Source organism: Rhinolophus ferrumequinum, chromosome 9, assembly GCF_004115265.2.
Source record: "Rhinolophus ferrumequinum isolate MPI-CBG mRhiFer1 chromosome 9, mRhiFer1_v1.p, whole genome shotgun sequence".
In the NCBI taxonomy this organism is placed as follows: domain Eukaryota; kingdom Metazoa; phylum Chordata; class Mammalia; order Chiroptera; family Rhinolophidae; genus Rhinolophus; species Rhinolophus ferrumequinum.
The window spans coordinates 69,477,467-69,493,887 of NC_046292.1; the positions used below are offsets into that span (position 1 = coordinate 69,477,467).

Here is a 16,421-nt window from a genome sequence, read left to right on the forward strand (position 1 = left end):
GCAGTGAACTTTTATGTTTCTTGTAACATTTTGGAAACAATTTTTAGCTTATGCATGCATTTTGGGATATCTTTGGTCTGTATGTATTTGTCATGGATGACTTTGAAATATTCACAACCACCTCAAAGGCTCTCTTTTTCTTAGAAGTTTAACATTTTATTCTTGTACATTGTTGATAGGAATAGAAGTTGGAATAAATAACCTCAGGAGAACAATTAAACATCTAGCAAAATTTAAAAACATTGGCCCAGAAATTGTTAATAGAAATATATCCAATAGGCCAGGCAAAAAAAAGGAAAAAAGAAATGTATCTAACAGGTATTGGCAAATATATGCAATGATGTATTTATGAGGATATTAGTTCCAATGTTATATATAATATCTGTATGTCCACATTATATGACATTAGGCAGCCATTAAAGGGAGGGTTCTGCTGTGGGACATTTTCTGAGATGAATTAAGCTCTGATAGTTAGCAGAGCTCTTGTTCTGTAAAAAGATTATTTTTGAAAATGATACTCATGAAATTGTTAACAGTAAGGAGGAAGACTGGTTGGGGGTCAAGAATGGGAATGGAAACTGTTGTTATACCATTTTCATCAAAATTTTATACTATGTGGATGTTACAATTCAAATAAATTCATTTATTTTTAAGAATTTTCCAGAATTCCCAAGATTTTTATGGTGAGCTATTGAGTAGGCAAAAAGGATCTGATTTTCAGGCAACTTGCTCATGGAACCATGGAATGATTTGACACGGTGATGCTACATTATTATGTGATTGTCTTCATCAAAGTAAACCAGAACTTTTCATCAGCATTTATGATTCATAGTTTGATCAATTGTAACTGATGATTGTTACATAGCATTCAGTTCTTGTTGACATTATATTTCATCGGCCCGTGCCATCTTTTTAGAAATGTACCCATGCATAAAAACTGTTTTGAAAGCAGAAATAACAATAAAATGACAACTCACCATAAACATTAGAAACAACAGTGGACTTTCACATAGACAGGTTATGTCTACTGTATTTTGCCATGTATAATGAAATCCTGTGTATAAAGCGCACCATGTTTTTGGCCCAAACTTTCAGGGGGGGAAAAAGTCTTTCATTTTAATTCAAATTTTTGTTTACATTTAGGTACTTATTTTTTGCATTATAAAGGAATTTTAGCATTTATTTTTTAACATATTATGGTACAAGAAATTTTATGTAAGAAATAATTACACAAGAACAGATAAAAGGTACAAGAAATTTTATGTACCGTAACAAATTTACAATATTTATGCATCATAGAAGGCCAAGAACTCTGCATCAGTGTGAGTTTGTAGTAAGTTCAACAAAACAGATGATCATATTCCAGGGTATTATTTTGCATATGGATATTTTTATTGATTTCTAGATTTCCTTTTAACTCATAAGCATAAATGAAAGAATTAAAAACATTTATATAGATAAGGAATTAGTACCACCCATCTATGAGTATAATGCCCATCCTTATTTTTCCCTGACAAAATTAGGGCCAAAAAGTGCATTATACACAGCAAAATATGGTAGTTGCCAGTGTACTTGTAACTTCATAAGTGATTTTAGAGAAAACCTTGAAATAACCCATCTATTTAAATGAAGGACATTATTTCTGATAATTTGTCAGTCACCTTACTGATTGTGACTCATCATAAGGTCAAGATGAGGTGAAAATCTCTTGGGATGTGATGCTGGGCCATTGTGACATTTTTTGTTTTAATAATTACATTAATAATGAAAGACTTTAGAGAAAGTGAAAACTAGTGAAATTGGCAGTTAACACAGAAATTTGCCACGTGTCATAAAAAGCCACATAAGCTTCTGTAAAAAAATTTTTACATAAACAAAACTAAAATACTTTGAATAGTAAGACTGGGGTAATTTCGAAGAATATTTTGTAAAGAGGACAATCTATAGTCCTTTACTGCTGGTTGGAGAGCTTCACTTTACTAGAAACCGGGGCCTCCAGCCAAGTAATGAAGATTGTTTACTCCTGAGATCATTAGATTATCAACATTATCTATTCTTTCGCCCAGTGATAATTATCAAAGCCCTTGCTCATGGCCAGTCCATCTGCAGCCTTCAATCACAGTGCATTTTAAGTTTATTATTTAAAAATTCTAACATAGGAAAACATAAAATAGTACTGAGTACTAGATATCTACCAACAATAGTCAACATTTTGCCATGTTTGCTTGTCTTTATAGATTTTTTCCCCCAAAGCCATTTAAACGTACTTTACAGATGTGACTATTCAACACCAATGTTTTTGAGATTACATTTAAACGTTTTTCCTACACAATCACCATATTCTCACACCTAACAAAAAGAACAATTCCCTAATCCCAAAAACATATTCAGTAGCCTATCTCTAAGATTTGATATAGAATAAGTTGAGTTTGGTTATTATGTCTTAATTTAGAGCAGTTTTTCCTTGGATGAACATTAACACATAATTTGTGACAACAATTTCACTTCTGGGTTTGTTTATAACCAACATAATGCATGTACACTACAACCATGTTCATAACAGCATTATTTGTCATGGTCAAAAGCTGAAAACAACACAAAAGTCCCAGTTGGAATGGATAAATTATGGTGTGATTCTATAGTAGAATACTACACAGCAAAGAAAATGAACAAACAACATAGGCAATAAATAACATGGCTAAATCTCACAAACACAATGTTGATGAAAGACAGATACAACATAATACATAGTAAAACTACTATATGTAAAGTTCAAAAGAAGTCACTAAACTTAATATACGATGATAGAAGTCATTGCAGTGGTTATCTTGAATGGAGGAGGGAGGGTGTATTGATTGGAACACTCAAAAAGTAGGCTAGCTTTAAATAGAAAACCATAATAAGAGCCAATTTCAGTTGAAACACTAGAATATCCCCTTTGTTCTCAATGATTGTAGGAGTTCCAGTTCATATATGTATCACATGAGAAGAAAAGTGAAATCATGAGATGAAGTAAATTATAAGATTGGTAATCACCTCCAAGTTAGTTCATTTTAATGTGGTAGTTAATTCTGGCTACCGATCAGCAGCACCAAGGAACCTGAAAAGCAAACGAAACTGATTCCCAAGCCCTAACTCTGGAAGTTGGGGCCTGGGCATTGATTGCTGTTTTAAAAATGAGCCACACCTCACACCAATTAGGTCTGCTACTTTTAAATAAACATAATAAATACCAAGTGTTGTGCAGATGTGAAGAAACAAGCCCTGTAGACTGTTGGTGGTAGTACAAAACAGTGCCGCCACTATGGAAAACAATATGCGATTCCTCAAAACATTAAAAATAGAACTACCATGTGATCCCACAATTATGCACTTATGGGGATATATCCATAAGAATTGAAAGAAAGATCTTAAATATTTATATGCTCATGTTCACAACATTATTCACAATAGCCAAGAGGAGGACCAAAGTGTCCACTGATGAATGTGTAAACAAAATATGGCATATATATATATACAATTTTATAAAATGAAGGAAGTTTTGACATGTGGTACAATACAGATGAACCTTGAGCATTATGCTAAGGTAAGTACGGCAGTCACAAAAAGACAAATACTGTATAGTTCCACTTACATGAGATACCTGGAGTAGTCAAATTCATAGAGACAGCAAATAGAATGTTGGTTGCCAGGGGCTGGGGAGGAGGGAGAATGAGGAGTTTTTTAATAGGTATGTAGTTTCAGTTTTGCAAGATGAAAAAGTTCTGGAGATTGGTTGCTCAAAAATATGTGTACTTCACACCATTTAACAATGGTTCAGATGGTAAATTTTATGCTATGTGTATTTTGCCACAATTAAAAGATCTACCATTTGGGACAACATGAATGGATCTTGAGATTATCATGCTAAGTGAAGTAAGACAGAAAAAGTCAAGAACCATATGATTTCACGCATGTGGCATATAAAACCAAGCAGCAAACAAGACAAACAGAAAGGAGATAAGTAGTCACCAGAAGCTAAGGGGGGAGGAGGAAAGGTAGAAGATAGTAAAGGGGGTCAGATATATGGTAACTGAAGGTTTAAAACTTTGGTGAACACAAGGCAATATATTGGTGTATTATAGAAGTGTACACTTGAAGCCTATATAATTTTATTAACTAGTGTCACTGAAAAAAATTTAATGAATTTTTAAAAAGATCCACAAGTGATTAATATGCAGAAAGAGTTGAGAACTAACACTGCTTTAACGCAAACAGATATGTTGGTTAAATATAACACTGATCTATAAAAATGGATAATTTATTTGATAATCATACTTTTCATTTTGCTGACAAACTTGGTAGTACCTTTGTTCTTTTATCCTTAAAATAATAATGCTGTCTAGTTATGTTAGATGCTGTCTTTTTAAAATACTCGTGAAGTTTTAAAGTATTTTAAGTGTAGTAATACGCACTCAAGAGTAGTATTTTAACACTTGTCATTTTTCTTATAATTGTTCTAAAATAAATCGTTTTATTCAAATTAGCCAGAAAAAGCCTTTGTTTTACCTTTCTCCCTTCATTGAATTAATGATTGTACACTATATACTAATATTACCTTTAACATTCCCTGTTATTTTTTCTAACCAGGAATGTACAGACTTTTCCTATTAAGACCTATTTGTTTTAGAAAGGCATAAATACTGTGAAAGATTGAAATAACTTAAATCATCCAAAACTAAGGCGTATAGAATGAAACAACTTTTATTACTCATATAGAAAAAGGTTTGTATTTGTTTAAAAATGAATTCACTTATCATTTGGCTTTTTAAAAATTATTATATGCTTTAAAAATACTCTGTTAATGTTGAATAACACTTTTCAGTTTCTATACAAACCATTTAAAAAGTACTTTGACGGTAACTCAGTTTGTGTGTGTGTATGTGTTTTTTTTTAGGACATGTACTTGTAGAAAACATTAGAATATCCGGATTTGAAGCAGTTAAGAATGTCTCTGCCAAGTAGACAAACAGCTATTGTTAACCCTCCACCACCAGAATATGTAAACACTAAGAAAAATGGACGATTGACAAATAAACTACAGTATCTACAAAAAGTTGTCCTGAAGGCTTTATGGAAGCATAGCTTTTCCTGGCCTTTTCAGCAGCCTGTGGATGCCGTGAAACTAAAGTTGCCTGTAAGTGTGTCTTAAAGTTATGTTAGTTAAAAACAGAAAAAAGAAAACCTTGTGAAATTCTGAAAGAAATAAACTGGTCCTTAATATTATAAAATATATTTAATATATTTTTTCAACACCACTGAAGAATATCTCAATGAGTATTTTTACCTAACCAAAACTCCTTTTTCTGAGCACGGAAATTCTTTTTTTTTTTTTAAGTTTTATAGTTTTACATTTATGTCCATGATCCATTTTGACTTAACTTTTTGTATAAAGTGTAAGACCTAGGTCATGTTTCATTTGTTTGTTTCTATGGACACCCAATTGCACTATCTTTTTTTTTTTATTATTATTGGGGAAGGGGAACAGGACTTTATTGGGGAACAGTGTGTACTTCCAGGACTTTTTTCCAAGTCAAGTTGTCCTTTCAATCTTAGTTGTGGAGGGCGCCGTTCAGCTTCAGGTCCAGTTGCCATTGCTAGTTGCAGGGGGCGCAGCCCACCATCCCTTGCGTGAGTTGAACCAGCAACCTTGTGGTTGAGAGGACGCGCTCCAACCAACTGAGCCATCTGGGAGCTCAGCGGCAGCTCAGCTCAAGGTGCCATGTTCAATCTTAGTTGCAGGGGACGGAGCCCACCATCCCTTACGGGACTCAAGGAATTGAACTGGCAACCTTGTGGTTGAGAGCCCACTGGCCCACGTGGGAATCGAACCTGCAGCCTTCAGAGTTAGGAGCACGGAGGTCTAACAGCCTGAACCACCGGGCCGGCCCCTGAGCACTGAAATTCTTATTTTATCAGTTTGTGGTAAATTATAGTACATGCTGTTCTTATTAATGCAGGGTTGTCATGAATATTACCTTCTCCATGAAGTCACTCTTGACACTTCCTGGCAGGCTTAGTTGCATCATGCACAGAATTCAACTTTAGGTCTTAGGTTAGGCATTTGCAGCCATCTGCTAACAGAATCGCTAAGTAATCTGTAATACAGCTAGCACCCATGGTGCTGGGATTGTACTCTGGATCTGTCAGATTCCACAAATACTAGTTTATTTTTTCTTCATGCCTTTCATTTTTTAATTTTCCAGGATGGTTTCCATTTTTACATTCTTGTGTTAGTTATTCTTTGGCTCTTTTTTCCTCTGAAAAATAATGTCATGGCAATCAGCTTTTTTTCTCATTATTAATGGTTTTGGTGTCCAGATTACAGCTTTTTAAAGGTAGTCAATTGTTCTCTCTAGTTACAGGTGTGTAGTTTCTTAAATTTCTCTGTGTGCCAATAGTTGTAGTGCATTCATTCTTAATACATTTATAATGTCTTCTTTGAAACCACAGGATTATTATACCATTATAAAAAACCCAATGGATTTAAGTACAATTAAGAAGCGCTTGGAACATAAATATTATGTGCAAGCTTCAGAATGTATAGAAGACTTCAACAAAATGTTCTCAAATTGTTATTTATATAACAAGGTATGTAAGCCTTATGCTGTATTTGCTAATTCTTTACTGTTACATATAGGAGATGTGTTTAAACAAACATGCTGATTTCAGATTTCAAGTCTTAATTTGAGGTATTTTACATACTTTTAAGGATGTTTTTTCACATTTCATAATTTTCATGTCAATATTTATGCAATCTATTAGCTATATTTCCGCCTGAATAGCTGTAATAACATATTTTAGAAAATGAAATACCAATGATAGTTGTTTTCTGTGAGTAAAGTATTATTTCAGTGTTCTCTACTGCACTTCTGCCATTTTACTTGTAAGATTATACAGTAATCTTGCTTAGATTTTCACGGTATGGATCTCAGCCATAACCTAAGAAACCAAACAAATTACATACTTCTAAACTTCATAATAAATTGATTTAAAGATCGGACATATTTTCTATAATATCCCAGTAGTAGTATTTGCACTTGTATTAATGCATTAACGTGTATGATAATGTATGTGGACATTTTGAATATAATCTTCACATTTGCTTTCATCTATAAAATTGGATTTATGTATTCAATTTTTCCTCCATATAGTATTCCTGTTCCCAGGAATACTACATCCTTTTCAAGCTCTTCTATGATATCTAAACGTTTTAAAACATACCATATTTATTCAGAATCACTTGTGACACTGAACTATAATATAATAGATTTTGATTTGCTCCCAAGATAATTATCAGTGTTACTCTGTGTGTGTGTTTGTATACACACTCGGGATGCCAAGTGGACACTTTGGTCAATGTTGCTCAAGCAGTAGTTTGCCATAATTAGAAGTGTCTGGACACTGATGGTAACCACGCTGAGCACCTCTTGTAGTTGCAGAAGTCAAACGTGACTTATTCATCTTTTGTTATTGGTATATATTGAGTATTACAATTTTAATAGTTTTCCCTTAAATTGTGTATGCATTTTTTTGGCACCCTTGGTGTGTACATATACCGGACATGCCAAAAAAAAATGTATACACTTTTTTTTTTAATCTTTCCTTTCTTTTCTTTTTTTTTAATTGGGGAATATTGGAGAACAGTGTGTTTCTCCAGGGCCCATCAGCTCCAAGCCATCGTCCTTCATTCTAGTTGTGGAGGGCGGACCTCAGCTACAAGTCCAGTTGCCGTTTGTGGGAATTGAACCGGTAACCTGGTGAGAGCTCATGCTCTAACCAACTGAGCCATCCAGCTCCGGAAGCTCATTGTCTTCAGTCTACTTGTGGAGGGTGCAGCTCACTGGCCCATGTGGGAATTGAACCAGCAACCCTGTTGTTCAGAGCTCTCGCTTTAACTAATTGAGCCATCTGGCTGCCCCTGTGTACACATTTTAAGAGATGTTATCTTAAAAATTGTATACTTTTTTTTTGGCACCCTGTGTGTCTGTGTGTGTGTGTGTGTATAAATAAACTTAATTTATAACTGATAAATATTGTTTAATACATACTATCTAACAGTACTTTGTTATTGCCTTCTATAAGAGCCTGAATTATAGAAACTGGGTATAGCGACCATACTGTATAAACTTACGGTATATTTTATATTTTTTCTAGCCTGGAGATGACATTGTTCTTATGGCACAAGCTCTAGAGAAGTTGTTTAAGCAGAAATTATTTCATATGCCACAAGAAGAACAAGTTGTAGGTGGTAAGGAAAGAATAAAGAAAGGTAAGCCAGTAAAAGGTTTATGTTCTCTTTCTTTCTCTTTCATATATATATGAAATGAGTGTGTGTGTGTATATATATATATATATATATGAGTGAGTGTGTGTGTGTGTAAATATAATGGCTAGAACTTAATAATAAATCCTCAAGGAGACATCCAAAAGTCTTTCTACATCCTATTCTATTGGTATAAAATGTTGGTTTAAATAGTCTGCTAAACCTTGAGCACAAGGATAGCTATCATATGAGATGAGGGAAGATTGCATTGATTATGACTTGGGAGCCAAGTTTCTGACAGCATGTGCCATTCACATAGTAAGCATCCAAACCCAATAAATCATCGCCACTATTACTATTTTTAGTGGATCTTGTATCTGCTATACTAATAAGAGGGTCAAAATTGCAATGTTCTCTGTAACGAAAGATTCTATATGAATGAAATGTTACCGTCTGACATACCTCTTTTTATTAACTCAAAAAAAATTTTAGAGGGAAACTGTTTACAGCTAATAATCATAATATTTAAATATGAAATTACAAAATTATTCTGAATTAGTCAAATGGATATATTGTAGAGGTTAACCAGATTGTCATAGATCAAATGTTGGTTTATGTTTGGTTCATTCAAGCTGTATAACCTTTGTTAAGTTGTTTTATCATTCCATGTTAATTTTCTCACCTATAATGTCAGGGAAAGACTTAGCTTTTGTGGTTGTAAGTATAAACTATACATTTAAGTGGCTGAGATACAGACTTTTAGTGTGGGGTGATGCAGAGGTTGATTTTCGTTTTTTTTGCCTTTTAAATTTTTCATTCAGCTTATTTAAATTAAAACAAAAAGCTCACCCATTTGCAATCACCACTCTGTTTTCTTATCTACGAGCTTCATTTGTTTGTTTGTTTTTAGATTCCATATATGAGAGATCATACAGTATTTGTCTTTCTCTGTCTGATTTGTTTCACTTAACATAATGCCCTTAATGTCCATCCATGTTGTCACATGGCAAGATTTTTTGTGGCTGAATAATATTCCGTTGTATCTATGTGGCACAATTTCTTAATCCATTCTTCTATCACTGGAGACCTAGGTTGTTTCCATATCTTGGCTATTGTAAGTAATGATGCAGTGAATGTGGGGGTGCAGATATCTTTTTAAATTAGTGTTTTCTTTTTCTTTGGTTAAATACCCAGAAGTGGAATTGCTGGATCATATGGTAGTTCTATTTTTAATATTTTGAGAAACCTCCATACTGTTTTCCCTAGTGGTTATACCAGTTTACATTCCCACCAACAAACAGTGTACTGTTCCCTTTCCTTCACATTTTCACCAAAACTTATTGTTTCTTGTCTTTTTGATAATAGCCATTGTGACTGGTGTGAGGTGATATCTCATTGTGGTTTTTGATTTGTATTTCTCTGATGATTAGTGATGAGCATCTTTTTATGTACCTGTTGGCCATCTGTATATCTTCTTTGGAAAAATGTCTATTAGATCTTCTGGCCATTTTTTAATCGGATTGTTGATTTTTTGCTATTAAGTTCTATGAGTTCTTTATATATACTGGGGGTGCCAAAAAATGTATACAAGTGGACACTTTGATCAACATTGCTCAAGCAGTAGTTTGCTGTAATCAGAAGTGTCTGGACGCTGATGGTAACCATTTTGAGCACCCCTTGTAATTGCAGAAGTCAAATGTGACTTGTATTCATTTTTTGTTATTAGTATATATTGAGTATTAAAATTTTAATACAGTTTTTCTTTCTTAAAATGTGTATACATTTTTTTTGGCACCCTCTGTATTTCAGATATTAGCCCTTTATCAGATAATATGATTTGCAATTATTTTCTCCCATTCAGTGGGTTGCCTTTAGTCCCCTTCCCCTCACAGAGCTTTTTGTCCTAGTTGAGGAAATAGATAAGATTAAGTAATTTTAAGTATTCCTTGTTACACATGTCTGATTTCAAAGAGCAACGGTTGGGAGAATATCAAAGCATATAAGGATGTCTGAATCTTTTTGATTCCTAAGATTTAGTTAATGAGTAGTAAGAACTCAGTGATTGAGTAATACCAACCCTATCTTAAAATCTATTTGGTTCATCAAATCTATTTGGTTCCTGAGTTTGTTTAGCAAGAATATGGAGAGTCAGGGATACCTATATATTGGTATGTCAAATATGATAAGGGCGTGGTAAAAATAAGAATAAGAGAACAAACTAGAGAGTGGTGGGTAGAAAGGGGTTGTTTTATATAGGCTGGCTTGAGAAGGTGACATTTGAGTAAAGGCCTGAAGGGAATGATATAGCTATAGTGAGTCATGAGGATATGTGTTTCCAGACAGAGCAAATAGTCTGCTTATGCTTAACCAAATTTGAAGACAGCCAGACCAGTAAGTTGGAGTGAAATAAGTGAGGTGGAAAAGTGATAGGAAGTGAGGTTGGAATGAGGGCAGATGTAGTGGGAAGAAGGCTGAGAGATCATACAAGTGGTTACAAGCCGTTGTGAGGACTTTGGCTTTCACTTGGAGAGAAGATTAGTAGTGACTGGGCATTGAGCACAAGTGTAATATTTGAATTTTAAAAGTTCACTGTGATTGCTATTTTGAGAATAGATTACAGGATGTAAAAGCCTCTTAGGATGCCATTGCAATAATCCAGCTGAGAACAGATGATGCCCTGGATCAGGGTAATTACCACTCGTGAGAAGTTTATAGCTGGATTTTGGATAGGAACGTAGAGCCAAAGAGTTTGCTGATGGATTGGATATTACTGGGTTTGAGAGAAAATGGAATCAAAGATGACTCCAAGGTGTTTGCACTGAGCAGTTAGAAGAATGCAGTTGCCTTGATGGAAGAATAGATTTGTGAAATACACTTCAGAATGAAGTGATCCAAATTCATAGCATTCTCTGGGAACATACAGGGCAGAACATGCACAATTGTTCCTTTGACAGAATCGTCTAAAAGGCTATATTGATGCAGTGATAGACTGTCTGGAACAATATTGAAATCCTTGGATATTTATGCCAAGCATTCTGAAGACCTCACGTAGTACTATATAGTTTGTCTCCAAGAATTTGAAAACAAATTTTGAAGTTTTATAAGTTTATTTGAGCCAAACTGACATATGCCAGCCAGGGAGCAGGATCTCAAATACTCCTGGGATGTCTGAAATTTTTGCTTATGTTTACAGCTACCTGTCTTTTAGTCTGAATTTAAGTCGGACATCTTTTTGAGTAAAATTGATCAGCCTACCATTACATTAGTAACAGGTTTTGAAGTCTTCTATATACCTAAATTGGTCTAACACTATCAGCAAGTGTGTGGGGAAAGTTTTCAAAGGAGAATGGGAGTCTACCATGTTTATATTTCTCAAAAGCTGAACTAAGTGAATTTAAAATAGACTACTAAGAGAAAAATGTGTTAGTTTTATACTTTACTCAAATATTGACTCTGATTCACACTTTCTAGGCACCCAACAGAATGTAGCAGTTTCTTCTATTAAAGAAAAACAGTCCCCTAAAGCATCGGAAAAAGTATTTAAGAGGCAAATGACTCCCCCTGTATTTCCTGAAACATCTGTTTCTCCTTTAGATATGGCACAGGGTGCTCCACCCAACTCTACCTCACAAACAGTTACCCAGGTAAGTTTACTGTAGCTTTAAAAGATTTCAGTGTAAATTTGGTTGTTGTGATATCTGTACCTTTTTTAAGTTGATAATTGGTCTTCAGCATGCAGCAATCAATCCCTTTGTATATGTTTTGTGAACAGGGACCGAGGATGTGAACCAAATTCTGTAGATTTCTTAGGTAGAATTTGAAGAGGTTTAGTATTTTTGTAGTTTTATTCTTTCTTTTTTTTGTGTGTGTGATGTAACTTCTATTAACTCACAGTTTGGTGGGTTGATAACTGTCTTTAAATTTGTATACCCTAGCTGATTTCACATATTCAGAAAGCTTTTTGGTATAATCATGACTTTTTTTCTGTATTTCATTTGTCTCAGAGGTTTACACAAGATAGTTCTTTGGGGTGTGGGAAAAAATATTTGAACTATTCATTTTGCCTATGAAAGAGAAATTAACTTATACTAATATTTAGTATATGGAAGACTTGGTGTTAGTAATCCTTTCCTTTCTTTGTTTTTTCCTTTGTTTTTTTAACAGATAAGGGTAATGATCAAAAAAAAGTTTGAAAATCATTCTGAATGTCACCTTAATTATGGTTTTTTTGTTGTTGAATTGTTTTGTTTTAGGTTACAAGGGGTGTGAAGAGGAAAGCAGATACAACAACTCCTACAACTTCAGCAGTTAAAGCAAGTGATGAATATTCCCCAGCACTTACAGAAAAAAAATCAGCGAAAATGCCACCTATAAAAGAAACTGTGCTAAAGAATGGTTTGCCAGAGTCTCAGCAACAATGTAACATTGTAAAGAGTGTTAACGTAACAGAACAATTAAGGCACTGTAGTGAGATTCTTAAAGAAATGCTTGCAAAGAAACACTTTTCCTATGCATGGCCCTTTTATAATCCTGTTGATGTTAATGCATTGGGACTCCATAACTACTATGATATTGTGAAAAATCCAATGGATCTTGGAACTATCAAGGTAAATATTGTCTTAATAGGAAAGACTTCTTTTCCTGATTATAAAAGTAATTTGTCCTTGTAAAAATATTTAAAATTCAGAAAATGATAAAGAAGAAAATAAAATCACCAGTAGTCATACCACCTAGAGTGAATCATGGGTACATTTAAAAATGTATCCTTTTATTTTCTATTCAAACACATCCATGGTTCTTTACCACAATATTTGAGTTACAGTACATACCTCTGTACCCTGAATTTTCACTTACTATATTGTGGACGTTTTCTCATTATATTCAGGAATATTTATAATAAATGCATATTTCTAATTCAAAAATTTTTTTGAGGTAAGGCATTTATGTAGCTTCTAACCCTCTCTCCATTTTTTTTGTTTTTTGCTGGATTGGTAAGTTTTCTTTATTGTTGATTTGGAAGATTTAAATTATTGGCAACATTTATATTAATTTTAAAGGAAGCTACTGAAAACACAGAACTGTACTATTTACAAAATTATTATCAACCTTCCCCATGAATGACTACTCATTGTACTCTATTTATTGTCTAGAAGTTTGGTTCTTTTAAACAATTTTATTTTTTTGTCATCAACATTTAAATTTATTAACAGGTTACTAATTTTTGTGTTCAACCTTATTTCTTTCATCTTACTCTTTTCCTCTTGGTTTGTTTTTCCTTTTGCTAAAGTGCAAACTTTTTGTGGCTCATCCCCAAGTACTTATGTGTCTATATTTTGTCTTTATTCTTGAATGATTCTTCGACTATGAAATTCTAGAATGACAGTTATTTTCCCTCAGCATTAGAAAGATATTTCTGGCATCCATTATTGCTGATATGAAATCTGCTGTCAGTCTACTTGTGCCTTTGTAGGTAATATGTCTTTATTCTCTCTAGTTGTGCATTTAATTTTATTAATCTTGATTGGAAATTAGCACTTTCAATCTGAAGCTCATGTTTTAAGTTTTGAAAAACCACTTAACCATTTTTCTCTTCAAAACATGCTTTTATACTTTTCCCTGTATATCAACAGATTGAGAGGTCATGAAACATTACCTGCACTAGGTAAACCTGAACTGAATCTTAAAGGATAAATAGGACTTAAGTATAGGACATTCCAGGCAGGGGGAGCAACTTGGAAGACCTTGAGGTGAGGAAAGCATATCCAGAATCATCTATTTAGTCTAACGTGGAACATGGAGAATATGAAGCAGTGACTAGGGGAGGATGAGACTGGAAGGAAACAGGCCTGAATATGAAAGACCCTCATTGTAAAGAGGCCAAGAGCTGCCATTAAACATGAGAATTATGTCCTCATATTTGACTCTTAGAATGATTTCTCAAGCAGCAATGTGGAGACTGGTTAGGAGGCTATTATAGGATTCCAAGGGTAAGAAGATGGTGACTTTTAATTTAGTGCTCTGAAATCATTCCCAATCACCAGTGATCTGATTGGTAGAAAATCATTTCATGTTTTAGTTTTGCATTTCTTTCATTACAAATGAGCGGTCTGGTGTGTTATATTTATTTGTTGGCTTTTTGTATTTGTTTATGAATTACCCATTAATATACACACATTTTGCCCAGTAGTCTATAGGATTTTGTTACATGTTTGCTTGTTTTTCTTTTTAGTGTGTCTACCTAACTGGCTCTTCCACGTCCCCATTCTTCTATCTACTTTATATGCAGCTACCTAAAAATGTAACCTGTGCTGATACTTCTCTTCTGTTCAATTTTTACTGTTTTTTAATTCCCAGGATAATTTTAATATAAATCTTAAATTTAGAATGTTAAAGGTTGGTTTAAGTTATCTTTTCACTGCTTTCCTACAATCAGACTTGTCTATCCAAGATTATCTGGAAATATCCTGTTTTCCTGCTTTTGTGATTTTATTACTGTTCTTTTCCTTACTTTGAATGACTTCTTATCTCTACTTGTCGGAATTTATTGGATTTTTCAAAGTCTAAACATATGAAACAAATAGAACAGAATTTTAACATTTGTCAGATCTAGATGATGGGTATCTGTTTTGGCATTATCTGTATGTTTGAATTCATAATATGAACACTTAATATATGTGCCGAAATAATTATCGAGCTATGTTGTTTATGAACTCTAATTTTTCCTTAATTTAGAGAAAAATGGATAAGCAAGAATATAAGGATGCGTATGACTTTGCTGCAGATGTTAGATTAATGTTCATGAATTGCTACAAATACAATGCTCCAGATCACGAAGTAGTGGGAATGGCCAAAATGCTCCAGGTGACTTGTTACATGTGCTCTGAACCTGCATTTCCTCTGAACACAGTTTAGAAATTTTAGAACTATAACTCAAGAGATAAAGAGTAACCACACTCCCACTTCTCCCCGCCCCAAGTAGTAAGACACAATTTATAAATTATACTCTTAAAAATTGGGAAGGGTGTGGGTCTTTTCTGTTCTTTCTTTCTTTTTTTTTTTTTTTTTTTTTTTTTGAGGTATAGCATCCTTTAGTAGCAAATCTTTTAATAAAGCTGCCTGCATATAGAGGATATTGGAGGAAATATTAGTGAAAAGGGCACAAGTAGATATCCGAGATAGGGTCGACTGGATTCCATGACCCACTGAAGGGAAGGCCCGGGTTTTTGAGGCTGAGCCATTGGGAGGTAAGTGGAATCATGCACCAACCACAGGGCAGCAGATCCTTGAGAAGGGCCCCTATATAACGTGAGAGGGCTGTCTTACGTGGAAAAGGGAGAAAAGTTGCTAAGATTGGCAGGCAGAGAAGCTTGAGTCTTATATGTCTTCTGGTAAATCTTATTTGTAGTTTTATAGAGATATAATTGATATATAACATTGTATAAGTTTAAGGTGTACAACATAATGATTTGATATATGTGTATATTACAAAATCATTGCCACAAGGAAAAATAGAATTGTCAAAATATGACACTAAAATTTACCTTTTGTTAAAGGTAATATTGCTGCGTTAAATAAAGAATGCAGAAAACTGAAACAGTCTTAATTTTCCATTTTAGGGTGTTTTTGTCAAGGAGAGTGCTAACCTGTTCTCTTTTCATATGCCACCATTATAGGATGTTTTTGAAATGCATTTTGCAAAGATCCCAGATGAACCTATTGAGACTATGCCTGTATGTTACATCAGCACAGATACCACTAAAACCGTTGGTAGAGAAAGCAGTAGTGAGTCTTCCTCTGAAGGTAATTCTGGTGATTCTGAAGATGAACGAGTCCAGCGCCTTGCAAATCTTCAGGAGCAGGTAGCTGATTGTATTGATACAAGTTTTTACATTCTTTCTATGAGCTGTTGCCGCTGATCTTTTATAAAATCCTTTTTATAGATTAAAAGCTCTTATATTTAGATCACTTAGCAACTGTAGCTCTATGTATTGGTATATTTGTACTGCTTAATAGTCTTTCCTATCAAAAAAAAATCTATTTAAAATTCTGTTATTTATATTCCTAACCACAATGAGTTGATTAGCATTGAAACGATTTATATTACACAGTTGGAGAT

General features: G+C 33.9%; 1 protein-coding gene and 1 pseudogene across 1 annotated transcript in view; one reads left to right on the forward strand and one right to left on the reverse strand.

Moving 5' to 3' along the window:
- The first annotated feature begins 4,934 nt into the window (after nt 1-4,934).
- Nucleotides 4,935-16,421, forward strand: part of BRDT (bromodomain testis associated) — a 40,289-nt gene continuing 28,802 nt past the window's right edge. The window contains 7 exon segments of the mRNA XM_033114958.1: nt 4,935-5,176; nt 6,493-6,630; nt 8,197-8,311; nt 11,777-11,949; nt 12,559-12,912; nt 15,038-15,166; nt 15,979-16,164. Of these exon segments, the coding sequence (XP_032970849.1) occupies nt 4,988-5,176; nt 6,493-6,630; nt 8,197-8,311; nt 11,777-11,949; nt 12,559-12,912; nt 15,038-15,166; nt 15,979-16,164 (1,284 nt within the window). The 5' untranslated portion in view covers nt 4,935-4,987.
- On the reverse strand, nt 15,874-15,970 carry LOC117027886 (uncharacterized; annotated as a pseudogene).